This window comes from Chelonoidis abingdonii, chromosome 16 (genome assembly GCF_003597395.2).
Source record: "Chelonoidis abingdonii isolate Lonesome George chromosome 16, CheloAbing_2.0, whole genome shotgun sequence".
NCBI classification, from domain to species: domain Eukaryota; kingdom Metazoa; phylum Chordata; order Testudines; family Testudinidae; genus Chelonoidis; species Chelonoidis abingdonii.
In genome coordinates, this window is record NC_133784.1 from 22858648 (window position 1) to 22884477 (window position 25830).

The window sequence follows — 25830 nt, forward strand, 5'->3', positions numbered from 1 at the left end:
TTCTGAACTGGAAAATAGCTTGAAATGCTGCAAGCATCAAAATCTCACACTGCTCCCTCAAAAGATTCAGGATCCATAGAACTTGCTGGGCAGGCTCATTTACAGATGCTTTCTGACATGACAGTACCATATTCAGTTCCACCTTCTGTTCCCTGCTATGTCACCTTTATTCTAATTACACCTCTACCCCGATATAACGCTGTCCTCGGGAGCCAAAAAATCTTACCACGTTATAGGTGAAACCACATTATATCGAACCTGCTTTGATCCGCCGGAGTGCACAGCCCCCGCCCCCGCGGAGCGCTGCTTTACCGTGTTATATCCGAATTCGTGTTATATCGGGTTGCGTTATATTGGGGTAGAGGTGTACTTTAATATTTGGGTTGTCATTATTTTCCTCCAGCTCTTGAAAATTAACCAAGCTATTTTTATTGACATAAAGAATCCTATTTCTCAGCTTTCTATTCCACCTGATCCTTCCGTTAAATCATCCTGCTGCATTTTTGACATGGCAACAGACTGTGATTTATGACTTCATTGTAGGATCACGCACAAAGACAGGCTGGACTGAGAGGAAAAAAGCTCTTATTCTAGTTAAGAAGAAACAAATTCTGCCCGCTTTTCTGTGTTTACAGAGACCCCTGGCCACAGAGCAACCAGTGGAATTCTCTTGCGTGGGGAAGAGGAACAAGATCTGAGAAACTGGAGCCAAGCTCTACAGCCTGTACTGTAGAGGCCTTCTGCATGAGCCTGTGGAGGGAGATGCAGCAGTGGCTGGGGTGGGGGCAGGTAGATATGCCACAGAGCTGCTACAAAAGGGAAAGGAAACAACTTGAATGGAGGTTATGAAAACTCTGAGGCTGCAGTAGCAAACATGGAATGACTCTACTGCAGTTCAGAGGCCTGGGGAAAAGGGGATTCACTACACTAAGCCTCGTTATCCTAACAGGTAAGGGAAAACAAAACATTAGGAGGTAAAGTATTTTGTGTGGGTTTTTTTCTTGTCTTCAAGTACGATCCAGCATGAAAGTCCTCTTTTAATTCTGGTATCTCTCATTCCAAGCCCTTCAACCTTCATTGTATACATGAATGTTAACCCATCTCATGACTTCTTTAGAATGGTCTAATTTCCTTAAAACAAGACTGAACTTTGCCTTTTCTTGATATTCCACTTCTTGCAAATACTGAAACAAATTATTTACATCCTTCAGTAGATTGTTTGCCACAGGGCAGTATGGCATCCTTTCCCTTACAATGTCTGCGATGCAAGTGGTTGGCTCAATTGTGTGGAAGCACATTCAAAACCATTACATAGCTAAACTCCCTGAAGTCAGCAAGTACCAAAGGTATACACTCCACCAAATTTTGCTGAAAAGATGACTGAGACCACTTTGAGGGTTACACAAAACATTTCAGAAGAAGTCACTGTTGAAAAAACAATCCCTAATAAAGTAAAATTGTAAAATTACTGTATATTTAAAGCATCTTAGCAGCACAATTTTTAAACTGATAGGGCCATTTGGGTCCCTTCATTCTTACCTCGTGCACTGGAAGGGGCAGAGTTAATCATCTGGGATGGTGCAGAGTGGGTAGAGCTCAGGCTTGAAGTGGAAGGACTGGCCTGGGACGAGGATAAAACAGAGACGTTGGTGACTGAGCCTTGGTACCTGGAGATAGGGTAAACAAGCTGCAGGAGGCAGAGAAATGAGCAAGACAGAAAACTGAGCAGACTGGTGCATTATATATTCACCTCCCTCAGATCATCAAATGTGTGGGGAATGTGACCTCTGTCTAGGAAATAGTTACAATTAAACTCACTATTAACACTGTACAGTCACTGGGCTGTGGGACCCATTTCGGCCTTTCATATTGATTGTCATGGATTGAAAGAGATATTACTAAGTAAGATAAGCATCTCAATAAGAAAAACTAACTATTCCGCTCACTAGGTGATACCACACCCCTTACAAAGATGACCTTTACTTTGCTCTGTTCTTAGGCTACACTAGGAACTTTTAATTTACACCTATAGAAGAGTTAATAATATTTACCTTAGAAGGAAATCACTGGGAGCCATCTCTGCCTCCATGACATTTCTATCAATCTTTAAGAGATACTGATCTATACACCAGGTCAGACTCTATGGGATTATTGCTATATCTTTTCAGTTCATAGCTATAGATGAATCTAAGACAGAAGAGGTGTAAGTATGTCTACTGTACATGTAAATGATTCTTGTCCCAAGTACAGCCTACGGGGCATGTTCAATTATATTCCTAGCAATAGGTCCTTGATGTTGTACGGCAGTTATACCTGCATGTGGTACATATCCTCAGCGGTCTCCCCTACAGAACTGTCTGTTAGGATAACCAGGTTTCCTGTTTCACTGGAAGTATGGGAGGAAAGAGACGATGACGAGTGTCTGACTGAACCCAGCAAGTTCAATGGGCTAAAACAAAAATGGAGACAGTGGCAAAACAGGGTGCAATGGTTAGACAATATTCTTTTCCAAATCTTAGTTTTAAGTAGTGAGCCCTTATCTTCAAAGGTGCTGAATGCCTGCAAGTCCCACAGACTTTTGTGTTGAACACCTTTGAAAAATGAAGCCATAAATGCTTACCCCTTTCATTTTCATGGCAACAGTAATAAGAAACTAATACCATTACATTTCAGTTAGCTACACACTGACAATATAAAACAAGGTCATTCAAACTTCAATGTGGGGCCAAGTTGGCATCTTTCCAGGAATCTGAGTGTTACACCTAATTTGCCTCAAACAGAGCAGACTGAAACCGCTCTCGTTTTTAATGCTGAGATCCAACCTGTGGAGACAACTTCCAGGAATGTTTCATCCAGCTCCAGCAGAGGCTACTCAGATCAAGATGGAGCATTTCCTGCGTAATCTGTAGTCTCCGTGGTCCACACCTATGTATTAAAACTGAAGGCAACTGCAGCTGAATGTAGAACTCTATGGCCCAAATGGCCTGCAGGCTGCACTTTGATCCCTCATGATGTAAAATCACGTTGATATGTTCCTCTCTTACTCTGAATCACATACATAATATACACAGTAGAATCTTGCTAAATCACACCGACAACTTGGAAGCCCTTTACAAGCTGATGACTTTTGAGAAAAGTGCCATCACTCTGAGTGAGTGGTGGACTATGGAAGTCTACCACACAACTTAACTTCTTGGATTTACACACCTGAGAGTGAGTTGCTGCACCCTCTCCTACTGAACAAAGCTTTAAAAACACCTACATGGACTCACTCTTCACAAGGGAAAAACAGAGAATAGCAACTGAGACTTCACAACTCCTGTAGCATTCTTGTGTTTGCTGTTCGGTCTTGTGAGGCTATAACTCTTTTCAACTAACAGTACATTTTATAGATGCTAAAAAGATTTGTTTGTATCCTGAAGTCCTGCTATTATCAGTTCTAGGGTTGGCTTTAAGGATAGGTCCTCAATCTGAATAAGAATCAAAAAGTTCAGATGCTTATTTAAATCTTATAAGCCACTTAAATCTGAAAACTGGCCTGTATTATTTTATACCATTCTGATTTAATACCTTGAAAACTTCTCTTGTATTTTGATTCTAGTCTAGGCTGGAAATCAGAATTGTAAACACAACAATCTGAACATCTTTAGAACTTTAAACAAAGATTCAGTTTGAGTTCAGTTCCAAAAATAAGCAACAACGCTTTTTTTTTTGGTTGTCAAAGTATGTGTCTTATTCAACTTGAGCAGGCTATCAATCCCTTATTTACGTGTCAGAAATATTAAAAGTTTGGACCTTCAAAGTCATTGTGAATTTTGGGCTCTGAGAAAAACCTAAGTGCCAGTTAAGGATATTTTATCTGTATGTATAAATATTGCGGTGAAGTGGCTACGTGTCAGCTTCCAGCTAACAAGCACTTAAGATCTCTATTAAAGCCCTGGCTTCTCAGTGTAACATAGCTTCCAACCTAGACATGAGAAGGAACGGATGGCTTCACTTCAAAGCTTTCCAATGATGACTCTAAATCAAACATCAGTGGTCTCTGCAGACTAACAAAAGGAACACTTTTCTACAAAGGCTGATGTTGCTGCCTCCACAGTACTTCTAGACACCTATGAGGCTAGGCTTACTTGGGCCCATAAACTTTATTAAAGAGTGCTACATTTAGAACTTTCTGCTTAAACTGTTAGACATTCTAGAGATTACAGCAAAAAACCAGTACCTGTGTCGATGTACCAGCTTGATGCTCTCTGGACTCATCGGGCCGTGTGACACAAGAACACTGTTGCGTGGGGTGCTGGTACCAGAACAGGCTGGACTCAATTTATCCAAACCAGGCAACTCCTACATAGGAAATACAGAATTACTTATTTACTTCAGAAATTTTGGGCTTGATCATGGGAAAAGGGGAAATAAGCTTTCCCTTTTTGTCAAAAGATTGGTGATAAATCTGTGACTATGTTCTTCACACAGCTATTATGGTTCTGCAATTAGCCCAAGAGCTTTCAGACCCCTTCACTCCCAACCTAATTAGCTTGTTACCAACAATTCCCAGGCACGTTCTCAGCAATTTGCTGGAAGCTTAGGCATACAATGGACCAGATTGCAACTGCCTTCATTTTTAATATGAAGATAGGCGTGCAGAGAACACAAATACCTGCACATAGTGTGGTCCAGCCACCTGTACAAAGATGGAGAACTGCAGGTTGGGAGCTGTAATCTATGAGGACCACATCTCCATATTAAAAGTGGCCATACTGCAGAATTCTGGAGGCCTTATCTATGGCCATCCTCACATAGCTAACACTTAGAAAATGTGGATTTGCCTTTCAGCGTATAATGTAAAATTCTAGCATATGTAATTCAAAATGTTTTCTTAAATCTTTGAAAGCTGCTCTTTCTTTGTTTTTTAAAATGTTTATGAGGGAGTCAAGAGATCTGTGAAAATGACACTGTCCAATGGATAAGTGGTCTGCCATTTCTTAGGACCCATTTAACCCAAACACCTCAAGGAGCTGTCCCAGAGCACTGAAGAATAAAACAGCATAAAGAGACAAGAGGACATCAAGCGACAGTGGAGTCTATGAGTTCTCTATGATGTCTGACAACATTATTAACAATCTGAGAAGCAGAGAAATTTAGATTTGTCTTGGGATCACTGACTCTGCATGAACCACTGATAAAAAAATAAACATTAATCAGACAGTGAGCACTTGCAGAGACACTAATGATTATTCTATGACTGTTCTACTTCTATGACTAATGATTATTCTATGACTGTTCTATTTCTCCTCCCCCCTCGCCAACAGGTGTTGCCTTTTCAGTGACATGCTTCAGGATATTGAGGATTAGGGTGGGATGTATTGGGGATAAATTGGCCATAGGGAAGAGATGACCATGAGACTACCATGTGATCAGATTTCTTCAAACAGAACAGGAGCAGTCTTCTAAATGAGCTTTATCTTACACAGCGTTAACCTTTCTAATTCTGAGTTGTTTGGTTTTACAGCTTCAGCCAAATCTTGAAACACTAGTAACTGAGAGGCAGCACAATTTGCTTTTTGTATAATTAACTTCTTATTAAGCTTTCAAACAAATTGGCAAGAAAAAACTTTTGATCACACAACTCTTCTTGAGTGACAACACATTAACATCACATGCCTATTTATTATGTGCTATTGAAGCTAACTTACAGTCTGTATCTTCTTAAATAACCATGGATGTCCTGTGCCAGTGAATTTTAAGAAGTGATAATTACATGAAATGGACATGTCTCCGCTCACTAAGGACAGCTGAGTGGCAAATGTGCTAACAAAGTAATGCCTTCAGTAGCAGTTCCAAGAGGCAAGCTCTTTTTAAATCTCCCAACAAAACCAAATGGAAATCAAATCATGTACACTTGGTTAAACAACACACTAAACAGGCCCCACTATTTCAACACTGGAGATTCACTCTGAAATTTCCTAAAACACATCTTAAGTGGAAGCCCCGATTTGTTCTTTCTATTGTTGTAGAATAAAAGACACATAAAATATGATGCATATACATGAAACAGTGACTGCCAATTATCTACCCTGAGCAGATTTCTGTGATACAGAGGTAGAATCAGCAGCAGCTGTTGGTGCCCTATTTACATTAGCTCTCCCATCATTGCGGCTCTGGACTAATGGTAGGACTTTGCAGGCTAAGAAGTCTACGAGAAATAAGGGCATTCTGACTATGGGACTGAGCCTCTGCCTTCTACTGCTGTCCTTGTCTGGTGAGAGGATTTCCATCCTCCAGTGCACAGAGCAGGAAAGAACTTCTCCCACAAAAGATGACTAGAAGGCATATCCCATCAACATCCTGGTCTGCACAGCTCATTGCTAAGTATGATCTGCCAAACAAGGAATGTGTCCAGCCCCGCATCTGGGTGGCACTTATGCTGCGTTCAACAGGTTGCAACAGGATGGCTGTTTTGTGAGATGGGCAACTAGTACTGTCTAGTCATCTTTCTCTCTACCCATGGCATAGCACCCTATGACAAGGGCTAAATTTTGTCCTACATTATGTAAGACAGTGTAAGTATTCAGCTTCACAGACCTTCTTCCATATCACCAGCGATATAAATTAGAGGAGATGGAGCTTGAAAAATCCCAAGGCCTATATTAAAAGCTCAGTTTGCAAATCTTTTTGGGCTTTAATTCTTGCACTGGAAACAGGGTTTCTTGTAAGTTAGACAATCCCATAGGTTTAATATACACTACTTTTTTTCCAGTTCCTGTGTGCATCTCATTGCAACTGAATGAATTTTTATCATGGCTCTGTACTACTGACAATGACCCAGAAGTGGTGGATGGTGGGGATTAGCTTACATGGTACAGACTAGATTGCATCATTTGAAACTGATCAATCAGTTTCTTATGTAGAGGACGCATCTCTGGATGTACAAATTTCTCATGTACTGCCAGACCCACTCCAAGAACATGCACCTATTAAAAAAAAAAAGAAATTATAACATCATGAATCAAGAACATCTTAATTCATCCTAGAAGACACTACATAATTATATCCTCAAGTTTGGTCAGCGTGTGAGAGAGATCTGTAAAATAGTCTATTGTTCATTTGCAAGGTTGCTGAAAATTAGTAAACATAAGAAAGCTGACAAGTATGTGTTTAACATGCATTTTAAGTAGGAGACAACCACATTTGTGACATGTTGGATTTACAGTTGCAAGAGAGAACAATAAAAAAATGACAAAACTGATTCACTCCTGTAGTCTTCTTGGAAACCTGGGAGGTGGGCGGGCACAAGCCCGCCCACTTCTAAAGGCCCCTCCCCCAGCCTAGCCCAGGGACGAAATGAGTATGTGGGACAACAAATGAGAAAAACAGGGATTGAGGTAAAGATCATAGGTTCAAAATGAGGGTACCGGATGGGGACACCAAGCAGAGAACCCCGGACAGCGCCCACTGCTCCTCAAAGGTGTTGAGGAAGCCAGCGGATGCTGCCCAGTGGAACTCTGACCAGATGCGTGAATCTAAGGAGGAACAGAAATAGGCCCCACAGTCGCAGAACACCCCCTCATCCAGCATCCTCCTCCTGGTAGTGTAGATGGAGAGTTTGGCCAGGGCCAGGAGGAGGTTGACAAGGAGGTCTCGCGACTTCGTGGGGCCACAGATGGGGTGTGCAAAAAGGAACAGGTGCGGGGAAAAGTGAAACCAGAACCTCAACAAGAGGTTCTGGAGGAGCCGGAATAGGGGCTGCAACCTGGCACATTCAAGATAGGCATGTGCCAGGTTCTCCCTCAGGCCGCAAAAGGGGCAAACCTTGGGTACAGGTGTGAACCGCGCCAGGTACATGCCCATGATTATGGCTCCATGAAGGAGCCGCCAACCGATGTCCCTGATGGGCCGTGGAACCAAGGTGGAATAAAGGCTGGTCCACCGGGGTGCCTCACCTTCTTTAGGTGGAGGTAGTCCCGCCATTTGGTGTCAGGGTGGGACGCGAGGGTGAGGAAACACAGTGTGTGGAGCACAACTGTGAACAGTTGGTCTCTAGGTGCGTTTGGAACCAGACTGGCTGCAGGGTGTGCAGCTGGCTCAGGGCGTGGGGGGCTCACGGAACAGGGGCCAAATAAAAATGTCTGGAAGGCCCGGGGTGGGCAGGGAGCACCCTCTTGCAGGGCCCACTGCAGGAAGATGAGAGAGACGGGTGACAAGGCAACCTCCATCTCTTGGAGTATGTGCAGGGGGGTTGGAAGGGTGGAGAGCCCCTTGCCCTACCTAGCACATGGGGATCCACTCAGTCCCATCTGTCATAGTCCAGGAGGTCTCTGACCCTAGTGGCTTCTGCCAAGACCAACCTCTGGTGCACTGAGGGAGACTCCGCCACCTGCACATGTAGATCGGGGTTGTGCATCAGGAGCTCCGCGAGGAGGTCCGCCCACTCGGTGGCCACATAGGACCTGGTCACCAAAAAGAGCTTCCAGGTCTGGAGAAGGTCCTGGTAGAAGACTGGCAGCTCTGAGAGATCTCGCGGAAGACATCTCAGGTGGAGAAAAGAGAGCAGCCAGTCATATCAGAGCCTCGGAGGCGATGGAGGAAGGCATGCGCCAACATGCTCCATACTGGAGCAGTCTCTGCAGGGCCTAGAGGCGGAAGACATGGACCTGGCTGCAAAGGCAGACCAGGTCCTGCCCTCCCTCCTCCAGGGGAAGTTTCAAAACCCCCGCAGAGACCCAGTGCAGCCCCAGCCAGAATAACTCCAGGCCCATCCTCTGGAGCCTGGCCAGGGTCCCTGGGGCCGAGGTCAGGGTGTTGAGCCAGTGCCAGAGCATGGACAGGACTAGCTGGTTCAGCAGCAGCGCCCTCCCTCACAGGGAGAGACAACAGAGCAGTCCTGTCCATCTCCACAGCCGCTCACCCACCCTGGCCTCCAAATCCTGCCAATTCTCCGGCGGAGAAGGATGCGTTGCGGATAAATGCCAAGATAGAGCAACGGACCCGCGCTCCACCAGATGGCTTGAAGCATGGGTGGGAGGGAGCTCGCCTGCCACCTGACCCCGACCACCAGGCCAGAGCTTTTGACCCAGTTGACCCGGGTGGAGGAGGCTGTCAAGTAAATGACCTGGTGCGACCTCTACCCGCACCAGCTCGCCCAGATCCTGGACTGCGAGGAGCACGTTATTGGCATACGCCGACAGGACCAGCCACAGCTCTGGCTCCCGAAGCACCAAACCTCTCAACCTCCAGCAGAGCAGACATAGGAAGGGCTCAATTGTCAGAGCGTACAGCTGGCCCAAGAGGGGGCAACTCTGCTGTACTCCCCGCCTAAAGCTGACCAGCTCGGTCAGGGTCCAGTTCAGCCTGACCAGACACTGCATGAGCGCACAGCATCCAGAGAAAACCCACAAACTGGGGCCTGAAGCCGAACACCCACTGAGTGCCCAGGAGATACCTGTGGTCCATCTTGTCGAATGCCTTCTCCTGGTCCAGGGACAGGAGGGTGAATGACAGACCATCCCCACCCCGCAGCTCCAAGAGGTCCTGGACCAAATACAAGTTATGGAATACGATCCAGCCCGAGACAGTGTAGGTCTGGTTGTGATGGACAATGTCCACCAGCACGGACCCCTGCCACAGCGAGATGGCCTTCACTATGACCTTATAGTCCGTGCTGAGGAGCGAGATGGAATGTCACTTCCATAGGTCGCGGGGGTCCCCCTTCTCCAGCAATAAGGCGAGCATGGCTTGCCTGCACGAGAGAGGGAGGACCCCTCTTTGCAAGGACTCGGCTCAGACGGTAACAAAGTCTGGGCTGAGGATGTCCCAGAACACACGGCAGAACTCCACAGTCAGCCCGTCCACACCTGGGGATTTGTTGGTGGGCATGAAATGGAGGGCTTCTGAGAGCTTGTCCAGAGAGAGAGAGGCAGCTCCAGCTGATCTTGGTCGCCTGCACTGACCGTAGGGAGTTCAGTCCAGAGCACCATGCAGGCTTTGGGGTCGGTCGGATCCGGGGAGAAAAGGCTGGTGTAGAAGGCCCTGGCCCTTCCATGCATCTCTTCCAGAGCCATGAGGGGCGTGCCGTCCTCCACCAGGAGGCAGGTGACATGCTTTTTAGCCTCCTCCTTTTTCTCCAGGGCGTAGAAGAAGCGGGAGCTGCAATCCATCTCCCAAAGGAGATGGATGTGGGATCAAATGAAGGAACCCCAGGCCTGATGGTCCTCTAGGGCCCGGAGCTCCTCTCACTTCTCCCGGTACATTGCACAGAGGGGTGGATCCTCAGGGCCGGAGGCCAGACGTCTCTCTAGCTCTAAAACCTCCCGCTCCAATTGCCCTATCAGCGCATCTCTCCGCTGGCTGGCACCCCGGGAGTAGTTGCAGCAGAAGAGCCTTGCGCTCACCTTCCCCACATCCCACCATCATCTTGCCAAGGGAAGGGCACGCCTCTGCCCTCGCCAGGCCAGCCAGAACACCTGGAAAGATGCCACAAAGCCCATGTCCTCCAGCAAGCTGTTGTCAAAATGCCAATAGGCTGGCCCCAGCCTCTCCGAACTGGGAGAGGCCGTCGCGGTCACTAGGTGGGCCCATGCCAGGTAGAAACGTGAGAAATAAATGCGGTCCAACTGCAGATGGTGTCATCGTCTGGGTGGTGGTCACGCCAGACATCTAGCAGGCAGTGATGGTCCATGATCTCCCTGAGGATGCCTGTGGCTGCATAGGATTTCTCGACTCCTGAGCGGTCCCGGTCCTCGAGGGTGCTGCTGAAGTCCCTGCCCAGGACCAGGCACTCGTGAGGAACCAGGGTGCTGAGGAAGGCTGACGCCTGCCAATAGAAATGCACTCGTTCTGGGCCTGTGTTTGGGGCATACATGTTGACCAGGTTTAATATCAGCCCCTCCATACAGGTCCGGATGTGCAGCAGCCAACCCAGCACGACCTCGGCGACCCCCAACATCTCAAGCCGTAGCTCAGGGAAGAACAGGATGGCCACCTCGGCCGAGTGGGCACCGAGATGGCTAAAATATACCCCGTCCCCCCACTCCAGCCACCAGCTAGCCTCAACAGCTGGAGCTGTGTGGGTCTCCTGCAAGAAGATCACAGAGTTCCCCCCCTCCCCTCCCGAAGGAAGGAGATCACCTGGCTCCTGCGGAGACCCAACCTACAGCCCCAGGTGCATAATGTGGCAAAGATGACGGCTTTCATAGGGAGGATCCTCACAGGCAGAGTGATCGACAGCCTCCAGCGGGCCCCGCAACAACCCATGTTCAACCCCAAAGGTCATGACGGAGTCGCAGAACTTGTGGGCCCGCCGATAGGCCACGATGTCCTGCCTCTCGGTTCCTCTCCCCTCCCCCAAAAGGGCCCTCACAGCCCGGAGGAAATGATGGAAGTCCCCCCAGCGCTGGAGGGCGAGCTGCACCTTGCCCTTAGAGCCACGGGTGTCCTTCAGGAAGTTGCGCAGCTCATCCCTCAGCGCAAAGGGGGATGCAGCAGCCAATCTGCTGCCATCCTCTTGTGGGGCCCCCCAAGAGATCCTCACTTCCTGAAGAGATGGGCAAACAAGGGGCTGAGCCCCGGCACTGCTGCGCCGGACAGCCCATCTCCATCCCCAGCAAGGAAGGGGGCAGTGGAGGGAATAGTGCAGCTCCCACAATGTTGGGAAGGGGAGACACGAAAACCGCCCCCTGAGGGTTGTCCATGGGTAGCAGGAATGAGACAACTGCGGGAGTGGCAATAGAATGGGAGGTGGAGGGGAGAGGGACAGGCGATGCTTTGGGAACAGGAACAGGGGTGGGGGCAGGAACAGGGGCAGGTTCAGGAACTGGGACTGAAACAGGAGCAGGGGCAGGGATTGGAACGGGAACGGGGGACAGAAATGGATACATGGTCCCCAGCAGCCAAGCTGCTGGGTCTCGGCTCCTCTCGACCGGGACTCGGGGCAGGAGGGGAACCTTTGGCGACGCCAGACACATGTGTCACCGCAAGTGCATTGCCCGCAGCCATGGCATCCAGCATGACGGAGTCGTCAGGGGGGCCCCGTCCGGAGGGGAGGCTAACCGCTCTGTCCAAGGGGTAGAGGGTGCACCCACAGGCTCAGGGCCCGGCCGCTCTGCATCAGCCATCGCCCCGAGGCTGAGAGGTAGGGCCAAGGATGGCCCCAAGGAAAAGAGAAGGGGCCACAGCATGGGGTGAGGGCAAGGAGGAGGAGGGGGTGGTGGGGCTAAACCGCCGCCCAGAACGAGGCTCGCTGGCATGGAGTCATCCTCCCCCTGGGTGACAGGGGTCAGACCCAGGGCCTCACTCTCATCAAATATTGAGGTGAAGTCAGTCCCCACAGCCCCCGAGTCCTCTCCGCCAGTCACAGAGGCAACAATTGCCCCGGTATCGGTGGCAGGAACAGGTGGCATGGGGGGCAGGATTGCCTCCATCCACTGCCACGGCTTTCATGGCCAGCGCCTCCTGCTGGGCTCCGTCCAGGGGCATGGCGGAAGATTTAGCAGCCTCAGCCCCCCCGCAGCATCTTTCGGGGGGGGCCGCCTCTCCTTTCTCATTGGCGGGGAGGAATCGAGGCCGCAATTTGCGGGCACCGCATTTCCCCTGGACAAGCACCCAGCCCTCCAAGGTGGAAGTGGAGGTGGTGGGATGATCAGCGGGGGCAGGGACAGGGGCCAAGGGCGATGGTTTCGGGGCTCAGGATGGCAAGAGTGGGATAGCAGAGGGGGAAGGAGACCTCCCCCTGGGGTGGGCCCTCTCCCTCAGCTGGCAGGGGTCTCGCCACCCTCTCCTCTGCGGGCCCCACCGAACTGCAACCAATGGAGGCGAGGCCCACCTGTTGGCCGTCCCCATGGCCCGAGTGGAGACTACAGCAGGAGGAGGAGGGGCGGCAGTGGTAGCCAGGCTACCAGAGGCTACCGGCGATGACAGGGCCGGCGCCCTCCTGGATCTCAGGGGTCCTGGATGCCCCTCCGTGCCAGGCCACGGGGCAGTGCCTCTGGATGTGCCCCATCAGCCGACAGAAGTAGCACCAGGCCTCCCCCGTTGTATAGTGGACCTGGTAATGGGCCCCCAGTAGGGCATCAGTAAGGACCCCTCAAGCCCCACTCTGTCCCGCGCCACCGGCGGCAGTTGGATCCGGACCTGCCGGCGGAAAGACAGGTCGTGACGGAGGGCGGGGTCCTTACAGCCCAGTGGGAGAGGACTGATGATGGAAATGGGCTTCCCCAGGGTGGAGAGGGAGGTAGCAGGGCAGCGTTGGGAAGGAAGGGTGGGACGGAGGTTAACACCACCTGTATGCCCAGGTCCTCCAGGAGTTCCATGGGGACGAACACGTCCCCGACTGCCAGGCCTGTCTCTACTGCCTCCTGTGCGGCAGCCTCTGATGCCAGGAAGAATACGACCTTCCTGTACATTTTGGAGGCCACCACGATGGCTGTGGGCCCCACTACCCTCGCCAGTGCCGGCACACATGTTTTGATGTGGGGCGAGGCAGGCACGAGGAGGCAGCGGATGCCATGCCTCCTGGTCATCGAGGGGAAGGGGCGCCGGCCGCCAGGGATGGTACCAGAGGCAGCAGCTGGGGTGGATGGCGCGGTGGTACACGGAGGGGCAGTGGCTACCTGGACGTACGCTCTGGGGGCTTGAGATGGAACTCCAGAGGTAGTAGAAGGAACAGCAGTGGAAGGAGGAGCCGTGGCAGGTGTCAGGGCTGCGGCAGGGAGGGTGGGCCTGCCGGAGGGAGGTTTTGGTTCCGGGTGGGGCCTTTGCCCTTTTTATTCCCCTGGCCCTTTTTGCCAGTGGAAGGGGCGGCCATGGCAGCGGCTGAGTCGAAGCTAGTGGTGGCCAAGAGGCCAGCTGCTGGGGCGGGCAGGGGCTGTAACAAAGGGGACAACACAGGGTCAGCAGAGGCAGGGTCAGGGGTGGGGGTTGAAGCAGGGATTGGGACAAGGGCAGGAGCAGGATCCTCCTCCATGATGGCAAGAGGAGGCCCTAAGATGGGGGTGAGGTGATGGGCAGCTGCTCCTCCCCGCTAGGCAACATGCAGGGGAGGAGGGTCCAGTGGAAGAGGTAGGGGGAGATGGGGGAGAGGGAATGGGGCTAACCACTCCTCCCTGGCTAGCTGTGTTCAGGGAAGGAGGGCACCAGTGGGAGGGGAATTGCAGAGGGGAGCAAGGGAAAGGGAAGAAGCAACTGCTCCTCCCCACTAGGCTGTGGGCAGGGGAGGAGGGTGCCAGCGGTGGGGTATGCAGGGGTAAAAAAAAGGGGGCACAGGTACTGGGTAGGGATACCGGCTCCTCTGGGAAGGGGAGGGACTACAATATCAGTGAGGAGGCTGTGAACAGTGGTGGGGCCGTAACTAAAAGGGGGCACAGCACTTATGGAGGGGGCATGGGCACACAGGTAAGAGGGACTGAACCGGGGGGAGGGGGGGTGCAAAGAAGGGCAGAGGAAAAAGAAAGGGGGCAGGTAAATCGCAGGAGGGAACTACAAGGGGAAGGGTGGGGCAGGCAACCAAACCAAACACCAAAGTTTGGGGTGGGGCAAGTAACAAATACGAAAGGGCTGGGGCGGAGCAGGCAAACCAACAGAAAGGGAAACTCCCAAAGGATCAAAACAGGTGGCGGGTGGGGCAGGCTGCAGGGGAAGAGGGGCAAGCTAACACAGGGGGCCTGGGTGGCACAGCAGGGATGGGCACCACCAGCCAAACACAGCTGGGTGTATATGGTAAGTCCAAGGTGGGGAGGTATGTGCACCCACGTACACTTGTGTAGCTCAGTCCTTGCTGCTCACTGCTGCAAACAGTCGCAGGTGGTAAAAGAGGAGGGACAAAGAGCCACGCCAAGGGGCAAAGAGCAGGTCCAGGTGGTACGTGGGGTGGGGTGGGGAGCAGATGGATGAGGGGGAGGGCTCCACACCTCTCCCCCTTGCTCCCCTCAACAGCAGTTGGAGTCACCCCCCCCCCCCAGGAGCAGAGATGGTAAAAGTCACTCAGTTTGTAAACACCCCCCCTCCACAATGTCCCTTAGGAATCCTCTCTTCTTACTCCTCCACAACGGCAGCAGCGGCTCTGACACAGCAACCGTGAGCAGCAGTCAGCCAGCCAGGCAGGAGGGTCCCCAGATGGTGGTGAGGCCCGTGCTTCTCCCTCCAGAGGCCGGGGGGGGGCAGGCTAGCAAGGTCCTCCCACTCTCACTCAGCAACAGCAGCAGTAGTCCAGGGAGGGAGACTCCAGCCAGCAGGAGCAGCAGCAGCCCAGGAAGGGAGGGAGAGCTCCAGCCAGAAGCAGCAGCCCAGGGCAGCCAGAGAGGGAGCGCTCCAGCCAGCAGTAGCAGCCCAAGTAGACTGACCACTCCCTGTAGTGGGACGGCTGCCTCACTCCCGCAGAACAGGGGTTGGAAGCAGGAGAGGGCTGCAGTAGGGAAAGGGATGAAGAACAGCTGGGGAAGCTGACTGGGTAGCTGACCACAGCTATGGCCAGCTTAATCAGGGCCCAACTGGCCCTTCTAAGAGGGCTGTGGGCCAGAAGCTAGAGAGACTCCCTCTCTAGCTTCTGAGAGAGAAGGACTGGACTGCCTGGGACCTGAGCAGAGTACCTAGGGCAGAGCAGTGCAGGGAAAGGGTAGAGGGAGCTGGGGATCTCCAGCCTAGTAAAATCCCAGGGTGCAGGCCTTGTTAAAGGCCTACAAAAGGTACTGGGGCTGCAGATGGGCAGCCCAGGGATAAGAAGAGGCAGCTGGTCCAAACCCCCTTTTGCTGATGATGAGTGGTTTATAGATTGGAGTCTGCTTCAGTGAGCGGGGGCTAGATGGTGACTGGCACTAGACAGTAAGGCAAGGTGGGAATAGAGGGATGGGGGTCTTCCTGGGAGGAGAGGCCCAGATTGGGGGTTACTGCTGGGGGCAGAACCCTGATGTAGAGGAGCACCGGGGTCCGGGAGGGACACGGGGACCAGCGGCAGGCAAGACACCGGCCTGCACAGGGTGCTTTGGGCTGGAAGAGCTAATTCCCAGGACGACCAGCAGGAGGTGCTGCACTGGTGAGTCCCGCCCTGCCACAACTCTGCAGAGCAAACAGTGTTGAGTCCTCACTCTGACAGTTCTTTGTGACACAGGAAATTCCCTTTCTCCATATCTTCACATAATGTCAGAAAAGGGATCAAAGTTGCTAATGGAGATTTGTAGGGGAATTTTCTACAAATAATCTGAATAGTGACAAAGCTGCATGTACACTATTAACTGTTGGCTCTCTATTGCTCATTATTTATTCATAAAGGTCCCATTTTTAAAGATCATAAATATAATAGTGAGTAGGGTTATATAAACTCTCAGATAAGAGAGCACGGCAATACTTAATAATAATAATAATAATACTTTACATCATGTAGAAGTAGTACCTAATTGATCCTCACGACTCCCTTTGAGTATTGGTAAAATAACCATTATCCTTATTTTGTAGATGGAAAATATGAGATACACAGGGATTAAGTGACCCTCAAAGTCCATGCTATCTCTGCTGAATAATCCCCAAACTCCATTCAGACTTGGACAGACTTTTTGAATATAGCTTAAGAATGACCGTACCCGGTCAGACCAATGGTCCATCTAGCTCAGTATCCTGTCTTCCAACAGTAGCCAATGCCAGATGCTTCAGAGGGAATGAACAGAATAGGGTAATCATCAAGCGATCCATCCCTTGTTGTACACTGCCAGCTTCTGGCAGTCAGAGGTTTAGGACACCCCGATCATGGGGCTGCACTCCAGACCATCTCGGCTAACAGCCACTGATGGACTTATCCTCCATGAGTGTATCTAATTCTTTTTTGAATCCTGTTCTAGTTTTGGCCTTCACAACATCCCCTGGCAATGAGTTCCACAGGTGGACTGTTCATTGTGTGAAGAAGTACTTCCTTTTGTTTTTAATTTGCTACCTATTAATATCATTTGGCAACCCCTGGTTCTTGTGTTATGGGAGGGGTATATATTTTGCTAATCATTCTTTTAACAGTGACATGATTTTTCTTTTTCATCACATCACTGATTTATAACCTATCTGGTGAGATTTGATATGTTTGTGCGAGTGAGACACTTAGAACACTGGATAGACTCAGGGATAGTGCAAGTAGGCTCTGTATATGCTTTCCCACATAGCTCTGCCAACATATATCAGTCATCCATGTGCCACCCTTACTATGTCTATCTGAGACTCCACTGAGAAGAGGTTGTTAATTGTCCCATAATGATGGGTAGTTTTGTAATGTAGAAAGACATACAGTGCTTAATAAATGGACAAGCCACACTCATTTAATTTGTTATCTAAATCAGGCTTCAACTCAGGTCTATAGAGGTGAAAGGCTAGTGCATTATTAATTCATTGGCCTTCTCACTTCCCTATGTTTTAATAAACTGCAAATCTCTTGTATTTCTTTGCTTCTGAATGAATTATTTAGCTCTGGGGTTGCAAGGTGATTGCTGAGGAATCCACACACTATCACAGCATTCTTCCTTCATCTTTAAAAGCACTGCATTACCTGTTCCTGCATGAGCTCCTTGAGCTGTGTGATTTTTTCTGCATCTCCAGGGTGCTTAGTGATATAATCTTTATCAAAAAAGGCCTGTGGGAGAAAGACAAATCATCTCTTTATTACGAAACATTTCATTATGTCCACATGTCAAAGAGGTAGAGAAAAAGGAACAGAAATCCTAGGGGACCCAAGTACACTTAGCAAACTGAAAAGTCAATTTAACTGATATCTTCTAGTATTTTGGGATCTAGGTGAAGCTACAGTACCACAATTTTAGCTGCCTAGATAATCCTGCTCCTCAATTAGTCAAAGGGATCACTGTTGAGTAGCATAAGGTATTTCCTTCTAGCCCCAAAGGATTATGAATCTAATCAAATCTCCCCACATGACAGTGCAAAACACTATCATTAAGCCCATTACTTGGATTTTATATAGCTTCTTTCACTTAAGTATCTTAAGAAACTGTAGGAAATGAGTGACTAAAGTAGTAAATAATATAAGGGATGAAGAGTTTTTTCTAGGCTTGTATACAGGGCACACACAACCCAAAAATGTGGACCAGAATCATCATTTTTCAGTAAGTGTCCCTGTAGCTCCCTTTTGCAACATACATCTTTAACTAACTCCTGGTGAAGGAAACAGCACATTAGGTCCCCTTACGACTAAGACTATACTGGACACTGTCTGGCAAAGACAACTCTTTGGAAGTGCCAGCCAGCAACTTTCCCTCACCAGGGACCTCATCACATTCAGTCTCCATCAGCTCAGAGAGCAAGTCCCACTGCCTGCTTTGCAAAATGTGTTTACAGAGTAGCAGCATATAAACTGCCTGTTTCACTACTGTACATGCAAGATCAGCTTTGCCGTGTTAATCAGAATTCACACTTCAGAAGCTGAGTTTTCAACTGTGGCCATCAAAACAGAACATCCAGAACCCATATAAGATGGTTACTCACCTTTGTAACTGTTGTTCTTCAAGATGTGTTGCTCATATCCATTCCAATTAGGTGTGCACGTGCCACGTGCACGTTCGTCGGAGACTTTTTACCCTAGCAACACTCGGTGGGCCGGCAGGTCGCCCCCTGGAGTGGAGCCGCTATGGCGCCTGATATATACCCCGGTCGGCCCATCCGCTCCTCAGTTCCTTCTTGCCGGCTACTCCGACAGTGGGGAAGGAGGGCGGGTGTGGAATGGATATGAGCAACACATCTCGAAGAACAACAGTTACAAAGGTGAGTAACCATCTTTTCTTCTTCGAGTGCTTGCTCATATCCATTCCAATTAGGTGATTCCCAAGCCTTACCTAGGCGGAGGGGTCGGAGCGAGACGTTGTGGAACGTAATACCGCTGAGCCAAAGGCAGAATCGTCTCTGGACTGCTGAACCAATGCATAGTGCGATGCAAAGGTGTGGATGGAAGACCAGGTGGCCGCGTGGCAGATTTCCTGTATGGGAACATGGGCCAAGAACGCGGCAGATGAGGCTTGAGGCCGAGTAGAGTGGGCGGTGAGATGACCAGTCTGAACATAAGCCAAATCATAGCAAGCCCGAATACAGGATGTCACCCAAGATCCAATACGTTGGGAGGAGATTGCCATGCCCTTCATATGTTCTGCCACCGCTACAAATAGCTGAGGTGAGCGCCGGAAGGGTCTGGTCCTCTCATTGTAGAAGGCGAGAGCCCTACGGACATCCAGAGTATGGAGCTGCTGTTCCCATCGCGATGAATGTGGCTTTGGAAAGAAGACTGGCAGAAAGATGTCCTGGTTAACGTGAAAGGCGGAGATGACCTTAGGGAGGAACGCCAAGTGCGGTCGCAGCTGTACCTTGTCCTTATGGAACACTGTATATGGAGGATCCACAGTCAATGCTCGAAGTTCTGAGACTTGTCTAGCTGAGGTGACAGCAACTAGGAATGCTGTCTTCCAGGACAGGTACAGCAGCGAGCATGTGGCTAAAGGCTCAAAAGGGGGCCCCATGAGCCTGGTTAAGACGAGGTTCAGGTCCCAGGTAGGGGTAGGGCATTTGACCTGGGGGTAGAGTCGCTCCAAGCCTTTGAGGAATCTGTAAACTATAGGGTGGGAAAAAAACGGAACTGCCAGCTTCCCCAGGATGGAAGGTGGATATAGTTGCAAGATGCACTCGTAGAGAGGAGATCGCCAGACCTTGCTCTTTGAGAGACCATAAATAGTCCAAGATAGTGGGGACTAATACAGAATGCGGAGAATGGCCATGCTGGGCGCACCAGTGGCAGAAGCGCTTCCATTTAGCGAGGTATGTCGAGCGTGTGCAGGGCTTCCTGCTTCCGAGCAGCACCTGTTGCACTGCGGCGTAGCAACGCAACTCCAATTGGCTTAACCAAACAGGAGCCATGCTGTCAGATGAAGGGACTGCAGGTCCGGATGGTGCAGCCTGCTGATGTCTTGCGTGATCAGGTCCGGTCAGAGTGGTAGGGGAATTGGGTCTGACTGGGACAGGTCAAGCAGCATGGTGTACCAGTGCTGCCTCGGCCAAGCCGGGGCGATCAGGATAAGACGGACTTTGTCCCTGCGGAGCTTGAGTAGGACTCGGTGGACGAGAGGAAACAGAGGAAGGCATAACAGAGGTGGCCCGTCCACGGAATCAGGAACGCGTCCGACAGGGAGCCTGGGGAGCGACCTTGTAGGGAGCAGAACACCTGGCATTTCCTGTTCACTCTGGATGCAAACAGGTCTATGTGGGGAAAGCCCCACCTCCGGAAAACCGAATGGAGAACGTCCGGATGGATGGACCATTCGTGTGATAGGAAGGACCTGCTCAGGTGATCTGCGAGCGTGTTCCGTACTCCTGGGAGAAAGGAGGCCACTAGATCTATGGAGTGGGCTATGCAGAAGTCCCACAGTCAGATCGCTTCCTGACACAAGGGGGAGGACCGTGTCCCTCCCTGCTTGTTGATGTAATACATGGCCGTTGTGTTGTCAGTGAATACTGCAACACAACGGCCTTGTAGATGGTGCTGGAACGCTTGGCATGCCAGCTGGACTGCTCTCAGCTCTCGGACATTGATGTGAAGCGTCAGCTCCCGGGGTGACCAAAGGCCTTGGGTGCGCAGGTGCCCTAGGTGAGCACCCCAGCCCAGTGAGGACGCGTCCGTTGTTAGGGGTGTGGAGGGTTGGGGAGGATGAAACGGCAGGCCTGCACACACTCAGGATGATGTCCTCCACCAGTCGAGAGAGCCTAGAACATTTGGCGGAACTGTCAGAATAATGTCTATGGCGTCTCTGCCCGGCCGATAGACGGAAGCGAGCCAGATTTGTAGAGGGCGCACTTGCAGTCTGGCATGCTTTGTGACGAATGTGCATGCAGCCATGTGCCCGAGGAGAGCAAGGCAAATATGAGCAGAGGTAGTTGGAAAACTCTGAAGACTTTTGACAAGGGAGACTATGGCCTGAAACCGGTGTGGGGGTAAACTGGCCGTTGCAGGGTTGGACTCCAGCATTGCCCCAATAAATTCTATCCTCTGCGTAGGCACCAAAGTGGACTTGTCCAAATTGATGATCAGGTCTAGACGCATAAACAGCTCCCTGATGATGGTGACATGGCTGATGACTTGTGCCTCGGACGCCCCTCGGATAAGCCAGTCGTTGAGGTAAGGGAAGACGTGTATTCGACAACAGTGCAGGGAAGCAGCGACGACCACCATACACTTCGTGAAGACCCGAGGGGCCGAGGAAAGACCAAAGGGGAGGACAGTAAACTGGTAGTGACCCTGATTTACCACAAAGCGCAGATACCTCCTGTGTGGAGGATAAATTGCAATGTGGAAATATGCGTCCTTCATGTCGAGAACGGCGTACCAATCTCCGGGATCCAGGGAAGGAATGATGGTTCCCAGGGATACCATGTGGAACTTGAACTTTTTGATGAATCTGTTCAGTCCTCGCAGGTCCAGGATGGGCTGGAGGCCCCCTTTTGCCTTGGGAATTAGGAAATATTGGGAATAAACCCCCTTGCCCTTTAACTCCTCCAGTACCTCCTCTATAGCTCCGATTGAGAGGAGCCTGCGAACCTCCTGAATGAGGAGTTGCTCGTGAGAGGGGTCCCTGAAGAGGGACGAGGAGGGGGAGTGGGAGGGAGGGGGTGAAACAAACTGAAGATGGTATCCACGCTCCACCATACGTAGGACCCAACGATCTGAACTCAACTGGGACCACGCAGGGAGGAATGGGGAAAGGCGGTTGTAAAACTGAAAGGGATCTGGGGAGGCAATTGATACACTGCTCTAGGGCGCACCCTCAAAAGTTTGCTTTGGGTCTCGGTGTTGGTTTGGCGGGACCGGAATTGTTGCTCCCTTGAGGTCCAGACTGACGTCTGCGGGTAGTACGACCTCGTCTTCGGGCAAAATCTTGTTTTGGCCGAGGTGGGGGGTAAGGGTGCTGAGGTTGGGAGTGGAATGACCGTCTTTGAGTCTGGGGTGTATGCATTCCCAATGAACGCATAATGACCCGTTTGTCCTTCAGACTCTGTAGTCTGAGGTCCGTCTTTTGTGAAAACAAGCCTTGTCCATCAAATGGCAAGTCTTGTATGGTGTGTTGCAGCTCAGGTGGTAGGCCGGACACTTGCAACCATGATATGCGTCGCATGGCTATGCCAGAGGTGACCGTTCTAGCTTCCGAATCGGCGGCATCTAGTGAGGCTTGTAAGGAGGTCCTCGCGACCCTCTTCCCCTCCTCTAAGAGAGCTGTAAAATCCTGATGGGAGTCCTGTGGAACCAACTTGGTAAACTTGCCGACTGCCTCCCAGGTATTATAGCTGTATCTGCTTAAGAGGGCTTGTTGGTTCGCCATGTGGAGCTGAAGGCCTACGGCAGAGTAGATCTTTCGCCCCAACAAATCCATGCTCCTGGCCTCCCTAGATTTTGGTGCGGGGGCTTGATGGCCGTGGTGCTCCCGTTCGTTGACTGATTGTACCACCAACGAGCAGGGGGCAGGGTGCACAGAGGTACTCATACCCCTTAGAAGACACCATGTATTTTTGTTCTACTCCCCTGGCTGTGGGTGGAATGGAAGCTGGGGACTGCCAGATAGTGTCCGCTCTGGCCTAGATCGAACGGTTGAAGGGGAGAGCCACTCTGGTTGGTGTTTCCGCAGATAATATGCTAATCACCGAGTCCTCCACCTTGGGAACCTCCTCTACTGGAAGGTTGATATTCTGGGCGACATGCCGCAGAAGATCCTGGTGTGATCAGAGGTCAATCAGAGGTGGCCCCAATGATGATGTGCCCGCTACCGCCTCATCCGGGGAGGAGGAGGACGACAGCCCTGGGATGAGTGGATCCTGGACTGACGCCTCATCCTGGGGGACCTCCATCTCCGGAAGATCATGCTGCTCCGGTGCGTGTGCAGTGGTTTCCTCCGTACCAGCGGGGGGAGGTCTGCTGACTGTGGCCTCAGGCGCACGGTGCTCTGAGTGACCAGAGTGTGAGGGGCCCGTTGGTTTGCCTTGGGCTTGGTGATAGGCCCAAGGTGTCCAAAAAGACCACTGAGGAGGTCCGTGGTCTGGATGGGCCTGCGTATCTGAACCCCCGTAGGAGGCACTGTCCGTGTGGGAGGAGGCGGACGGATGACGCGAAGGCCATGGAGGAGCTGAAGTTGATTGGACCAGGTCTCTGCGTCCATAGAACTCATCTCTGCGTGGTACCGGCAAACGGTACCGGGAACCATGGTGGTGCCGGGAGCGGGACCGGGACCTGGGACCACCGCGGTGCTGGGAGGTCGACCGGTGCCTTACATCATCATGCCGGGATCGGCTGCGAGAGGTACGGCAGTGCCGGGATCTGGACCGGTGCTGAGAGTACCACGATGGAGACTGGGATCTCAAGTGGTGCCGTGAGTACGACCGGTACCGGGATGGAGAACGGTACTGGGACTGTGAGCGGCGCCGGGATCGGGAGCGATGTCGGGACCGAGAGTGACCGCGGGATCTAGATCGGGACCGACGGCGTTCGATGGTGCCCAGGGAAGGTGATCGCACCATGATGGGCTTGCCCAACGACTGAATAACCCGCACCGGCAGTGCCGGGGGTTGGGGCCGCTCAGGCTCTGTCAGAGCAATTAGGTCCCGCGCCGTGGAGAAGGTCTCCGGTGTGGAGGGCATGACGAGCTTGACCGCAGCATGCACCGGGGAGCTGGTAGGCACCAGACTCGACGGCTCCTGTGAGACTGGAATCAATGGTGCGGAGACAAGCGGTGCCGTGGCAGTTGACGGTGCCAGGCGGTCCGTCTTGGAGATATGCTCTGACTGCGGTGTAGCTGTAGGTGCCGCAGGAGCCTTGTGCCTCTTGCTCCTCGGGGAGAGGGAGCGGTGCTGGGCAGAAGGTTGGGCCGGTGAAGGGTGGTGCCGAGGAGCCTTTACTGGTGCCGGGCAGCCCGGTGCGGAGGAGGCACTTGTTCCCAGTGCCGGAGTCGGTGCCGAGGATGGAGGAGTTAGCGCTGCCTCCATCAAAAGCTGCTTCAGGTGAATATCCCGCTCTTTCTTTGTCCGCGACTTGAACGCCTTGCAGATTCGGCACTTGTCCGCAAGGTGGGATTCGCCTAGGCACTTTAAACAGGAGTCGTGCAGGTCTCCTGTGGGCACTGGCCGATGACAGGCCGCACAGGGTTTGAAGCCTGGTGAACTGGGCATGGGCCCCGGTACCGGGGGAGGAGAAGGGGCGAGCCCCCGATCTTCTTTAACTATATACACAACTATAAGAACTACTAATTTAAATGCTAACTAGAACTATAGAAAATGAACTATGTACACAATAACTATATAAACGAGCGAATCGCTAGGGAGGTGGAGATCAGCTAAGCCACGCTCCACTCTTCCAAAGACCGACACGGGCGGTAAGAAGGAACTGAGGAGCGGATGGGCCGACCGGGGTATATATCAGGCGCCATAGCGGCGCCACTCCAGGGGGCGACCTGCCAGCCCACCGAGTGTTGCTAGGGTAAAAAGTCTCCGACGAATGTGCACGTGGCGCCCACATACCTAATTGGAATGGATATGAGCAAGCACTCGAAGAAGAACTGGACATTCACATCAACACTTAGCTACATACAACAGGATTTACATGTCCAAGTGCTCATATATATACACAACTAAACATGGGATTTCAGCATCCTGTTTAGATCACAAGTATGAAAACTGGGCACACGGGGGTAATTTCTTATAATAAAAAGTCAAATATGTCATGCTCTTTTCAACACAGCAGCAGAACTGCTACTTGGAAAGAGTTGCTAACAGGTTTATACTACACTCAGAGGTACAGTCCCTGCTTACCTCCTGGTACCGTGCTATGCCACCATTCACAGCTGCATCAATCACTCCATTCAGACACATGCTGAGCAGGTTAATGTTGCCATGCATTTGCTTGTGCTGATACTGGCTTATTAATGTCCTCAGCTCCTGGTTTTTGTTCTCAACAACTTGAATGGCATTTTCCAAGGGGCTCACCTCGACCTACAAGGCAACAAAGAATAGTTCAATGCCACGGACACCTCACTGCCACCATGTTCCCTTCCTTACTATGAAACCAATTCCTACTACTGCTTGATGAGCACTCCAATTTTTTTCTGATGTGCAGACTAGCTAGCCATTTTTTTACTGTGTATCAGCAATACATCTCAGTTCACCTCGCTGTGCACTCATCTAAGCAGTTACAATAGCTGTCACATGTCGCTGAACAACTGACTGAAGATGCTGTCAAGATTCAGAATCGCATCTCACTGGCACTTACTCTGACTGCTCTGTTTCCTTCACATTACTCCTCTTGTTATGTTTAGCAATTATTTTGGCTGAGGGAATGGATTCTGCAATAGCCACCAGTGAAGCATGAATTTTTTTCAACTGCAGGACCCAGTCAAGAGACTTTAAATTGCCCATCCTTCATTCTGAAGAAACTATCCATTCAAATCTCAGTTATAAGTATAACAAATGTTACCAGCTCTCTTCTCTCCACTTCAAACCACCGGGAGATCCCAGGTAAACTGTGAGTCAGTGTCAGAGTGGTTCGTTCAATCCACAAGCTCTGCAAAGAATACAGTAAGTAGGGGACCCAGTGAATCAGAATCTGAACACTCTTATTCTCACTGCAGTTGTTCAGGAGTTGCTGAATAGAAGAGGGCATTAATAACTCTGAGCAGATATTATATTTTCCACAATGGAATGGAACATGAAACTGAAGTTTGCTTTACATTTAAACACAAAGAAAAAAACTATGTGTGCTTTAAAGCAATGCATCACACTTTTCAGTTAGTTTCTAGACCAATTAGCTGGGAACTAAGGAAGCATTTTGGGTAATAT

The 25830-nt window shown here is 50.9% G+C and overlaps 1 protein-coding gene across 10 annotated transcripts in view; it reads right to left on the reverse strand.

The window, feature by feature from the left end:
• Positions 1-25830, reverse strand: part of DOCK3 (dedicator of cytokinesis 3) — a 605476-nt gene that overhangs the window by 16291 nt on the left and 563355 nt on the right. For 9 of the 10 annotated variants that reach the window (XM_032805794.2, XM_032805793.2, XM_032805798.2 and 6 more), the window contains 7 exons: positions 25469-25555; positions 24808-24987; positions 17513-17596; positions 6855-6971; positions 4223-4344; positions 2314-2449; positions 1540-1687 (listed from right to left, as the gene is read on the reverse strand). In XM_032805794.2, the coding sequence (XP_032661685.1) occupies positions 1540-1687; positions 2314-2449; positions 4223-4344; positions 6855-6971; positions 17513-17596; positions 24808-24987; positions 25469-25555 (874 nt within the window). The remainder of the gene's footprint in view (positions 1-1539; positions 1688-2313; positions 2450-4222; positions 4345-6854; positions 6972-17512; positions 17597-24807; positions 24988-25468; positions 25556-25830) is intronic. The other variant, XM_032805795.2, reaches the window with a different exon arrangement.